The 3520-nt window shown below is 64.2% G+C and overlaps 2 protein-coding genes across 2 annotated transcripts in view; one reads left to right on the top strand and one right to left on the bottom strand.

The window, feature by feature from the left end:
- The window catches only part of NAPRT (nicotinate phosphoribosyltransferase), a 4492-nt gene extending 1789 nt beyond the window's left edge, over window positions 1–2703 (bottom strand). Inside the window, exons 1-8 of the mRNA XM_009882267.1 lie at window positions 2694–2703; window positions 2302–2617; window positions 1906–2036; window positions 1710–1825; window positions 1409–1602; window positions 1046–1186; window positions 785–869; window positions 420–500 (exon numbers count right to left, since the gene is read on the bottom strand). Coding sequence (XP_009880569.1) covers window positions 420–500; window positions 785–869; window positions 1046–1186; window positions 1409–1602; window positions 1710–1825; window positions 1906–2036; window positions 2302–2617; window positions 2694–2703 — 1074 coding nt within the window. The remainder of the gene's footprint in view (window positions 1–419; window positions 501–784; window positions 870–1045; window positions 1187–1408; window positions 1603–1709; window positions 1826–1905; window positions 2037–2301; window positions 2618–2693) is intronic.
- The window catches only part of LOC104284004 (homeobox protein Hox-A3-like), a 3214-nt gene continuing 2395 nt past the window's right edge, over window positions 2702–3520 (top strand). The window contains exon 1 of the mRNA XM_009882268.1: window positions 2702–2714. Coding sequence (XP_009880570.1) covers window positions 2702–2714 — 13 coding nt within the window. The remainder of the gene's footprint in view (window positions 2715–3520) is intronic.

Here is a 3520-nt window from a genome sequence, read left to right on the forward strand (position 1 = left end):
GATCAGGGAGGGGAGCCATGGGACGAGGGGGAACGGTTGGACGCTGAAAGAGGGGAGATTTAGAATAGATATTCAGAAGAAATTGTTGACTGAGGGTGGTGAGCCCCTGGCGCAGGTTGCCCAGAGAAGCTGTGGCTGCCCCATCCCTGGAGGTGTTCAAAGCCAGGTCGGATGGCGCTCTGAGCAACCTGGTCTAGTTGAAGATGTCCCTGCTCATGGCAGGTGGTTGGACCAGATGGCCTTTAAAGGTCCCTTCCAACCCAAACCATTCTGGGATTTGATGACATTGGCCTCAGAGCAGTGTCCCTTAGGGCCAGAGCCCCCGTTGCTACCTGTCCCCAGCTGTGACAAGCCGGGGAGAAACCAGGGAGTCCCACACCCACCACGAGCCACACAGGGCAGAGAGCTGCCACCCTTACCTTGTAAACACAGCCCAGCGACGGCTGCAGGGGACACGTCACCAGGTTCGTCCCCACCCCGATCATGTCAATCTCGCTCCCCTGGTGCAGCAGAGAAGACAGCAGCCATCAACAGCCCACCCCTGCCACAAGTTTTTAAGCCCATGCCAAGACCAGAGCCACGGGACACATCGGAGGATGCTCCACCTGAAGGTTCCTGGTGTCTGTCTGTCCATCCATCCCACCCAGAAGCCCAGCAACTCTTCTCCATCCTCCCCCAGGGAGAAAGTCCCAGGTGATACTCGGGACCACCCCACGCAACCCAAACCTCAGCGGCGCCAGTGAAAGCCAAGGGGACGTCCCAGCCCCGACAGCAGCTCCCTCACCTCCCGGCTGAACTCCTCCAGGCTATGCTCGCTGATGTCATTGCTGACAGCGATGGGGATGGTCTCAAACCACGGCACCTGGAAGCTGGCGAAGGGCAGGGGAAGTGACGCAGGGTTTGGGGTGGTGACACCCCCCCCCGGCTCTGCTTTGCAGCACCCCCACTGAGCAGCGAGGGCGCCCGCGCTGGCAGGAGGGGGTGGCCAAGGTGGGGAAGCCGAGGAGTGATGGCAGCCGACCCAGGCTCAGCGGCGGAAACTCACTGAGCACCGCAGGTTCGGAGCACTCGGCGGATCTCCTTGGACTGCTGGGCCAGGTCCCCGCTGTCCAGGCGCACCCCGATGGCCCGGTAGCCCAACTGGTGCAGGGCCAGCGCCACGGCGCAGAAATTTGGCAAGCCGCTCCTGGGACGGGCAAGGAGACGGTTTAAGTGTCCCTTTGCCTGGCGGGACAGGGACCCAGAGCAGATCCAGCAGCGGGTCCAAGCCCTGCATGCGGCAACAACGAAGCACTGGGACGCTGCCAGGTGGAAATGTCCCTCCTTGAAGGCCACCAAGCAAGGAGGGACGCAGCCGTCCCCTCTGCCACGGTGGTAAAGTTATCCCAGGGGAAGCCGGTGTCCTCACCTCCTGACGCAGTAGGTGTCCAGCAGCCCCTGGAAGAGCTGTGGGAAGGTGATGGCGTAGGACACGAAGGCGGCCAGCTCGCCCTGGTTCACCTTCTCAGGGGGCGTCTGCAGCAGCTCACACACCCGCTGTAGCCATGACTCGGCCAGCGCCGGGAGGTCCACTGGCTCTCCTCCTTCAAGCGGTGTCACCTCCTGCTTGAGGGACATGGGCATTGCACCCCATGGCATCCTCCACCGCCGCCGGGAGCACAGCCATGGGGCCATCCCCATCCCTGTCCCCTCCCTGCGGTGACGCTCACCCGGGGCTGCACCTCCTCCAGTGAGGTGAAGGACATGATGAAGGAGTGGGCGATGGTGCCGCGCACCGGGATGCCGTAGAGTTTCCCCGCCAGGACGTTGCTGGTGCAGTCAAAGCCTGTGAGGAGGGATGGTGGGGTGGGGACACAGGTGACAGCGTGGCCGCAGTGCCGTGGGGCGCCGCGGGGCAGCACTCACCCCCGATGTAGGAGTACTTGGAGGCCGAAAGGGCACCGTCCGGCCCCTGAGCGCGACGGAGTCCGATCTCCATCAGCTTCATGTCCGGGCCAGCAAGGAGTCGGAAGCGGGCGGCGTTGGTGGCTACCAGGCTGTGGAGAGGAAGCGATGGGTGACACCAAGCCAAGCTGAACATGGAGGAGCCAAGGGTGGAGGAGCTTGAACGTGGAGCCAGTGGACATCTAAGGGTGGAGGAGCTCCAGGACCCTCTTTGCTTGACCACAGCCAAGGTGTGGGGACATGGCAGTGACCGTACACAGGGTTGGGGACATGGCAGGGACAGCACGTGGGGTTTGGCATAGCAGAGATGGACGTGGTCCCCAGCACCTGGGGGACCAGAGCGGGACGTGTCCCTACCTGGCGTAGTTGACCAAGCACAGCAACGTGGTCTCCAGCAGCTGCACCACCAGCAGCGGCCCCTTCACCTGCAGGAACGGGACCTGCGGGGACAGTCGGGTGGTGACATCCCCGTCCTCTCCGGGGACACGGGAGCTGATATCCCCAAAGCCCCTCTGAAACAGGGGAGGGAACTGCATGTGTCCCACCCTGGCGAAGACGACGGAGCCCTCCGGCACGGCGGACACTGTCACCTCCGAGGCATCCAGGGTGGCCAGGTAATCGAAGAAGGCGTCCTCTGTGCTGGCGGGCAGGACAGAGCGCAAGTAGGCGACGTCTGTGGGGACAGAGCGCAGTGGGTTGTCCCCCAAGCCACGCTCCGGCTGGAGAGACTGTGACACAGACACACACACCCCCAACCATGGCAGGGGCAGGTGACAGCTGGTGGGCAGGGGTGTCCCCAGCCCTTGGAGGCCAACGTGGCCCGTGCCCCCAAGTCCCCTCTGAAGGAGTGTCTATGGGAGCACTGGCGTCCTGGAGGGTGTCACAGTGTCCCTCAAGTTTCCCTGAGGGTTGTCCATGTCCATCCCTCCTCCCTGTGCCCCCCCGAAGGGACCCCCAGTCACCCAGGTCCCTCTGAGGGATGCCCCTGTTCCCCCCAGGTCCCCCTTGAAGGGTCTCCCTGTCCCTCAGATCCCTCTGAGGGATGTCCCTGTCCCCCTGTGAGCTGTCCCTGTCCCCTGAAGGCCCCCCTAAAGGGCTCCCCTGTCCCCAGGTCCCCCCCGAGGGCCATCCCTCTCCCCCACCACAGGACCCCAGTCTCCCAGGTCACCCCTTAGGGGTCCCCCTGTTCCTCAGGTCCCTCTGAGGGATGTCCCTGTCCCCTCCAGGTCCTCCTGTCCCCCAAGTCCCTCTGAGGGAAGTCACTGTCCCCCCCGTTGCCCCAGGTCCCCCTTAGATCCCCCTGTAAGCTGTCCCTGTCCCCTGCAGGTCCCCCTGAGGACTGTCCCTCTCCCCCACCGCAGGCCTCAGGTCCCCCTGTTCCTCAGGTCCCTCTGAGGGCTCTCCCTGTCCGCCCCACAGGTCGCCGTCCCCCAAATCCCTCTGAGGGCTCTCCCCTTCCCCTCTGAAACGTCCCTGTCCCCCCACAGGTCCCACTGTCCCCAAGTCCCCCCCGAGGGCTGTCCCTCTCCGCCACCGCAGATCCCCTGTCCCCCAGGTCCCCCTTAAGGGTCCCTCT

This window comes from Charadrius vociferus, unplaced genomic scaffold (genome assembly GCF_000708025.1).
Source record: "Charadrius vociferus isolate BGI_N301 unplaced genomic scaffold, ASM70802v2 scaffold393, whole genome shotgun sequence".
NCBI lineage: Eukaryota > Metazoa > Chordata > Aves > Charadriiformes > Charadriidae > Charadrius > Charadrius vociferus.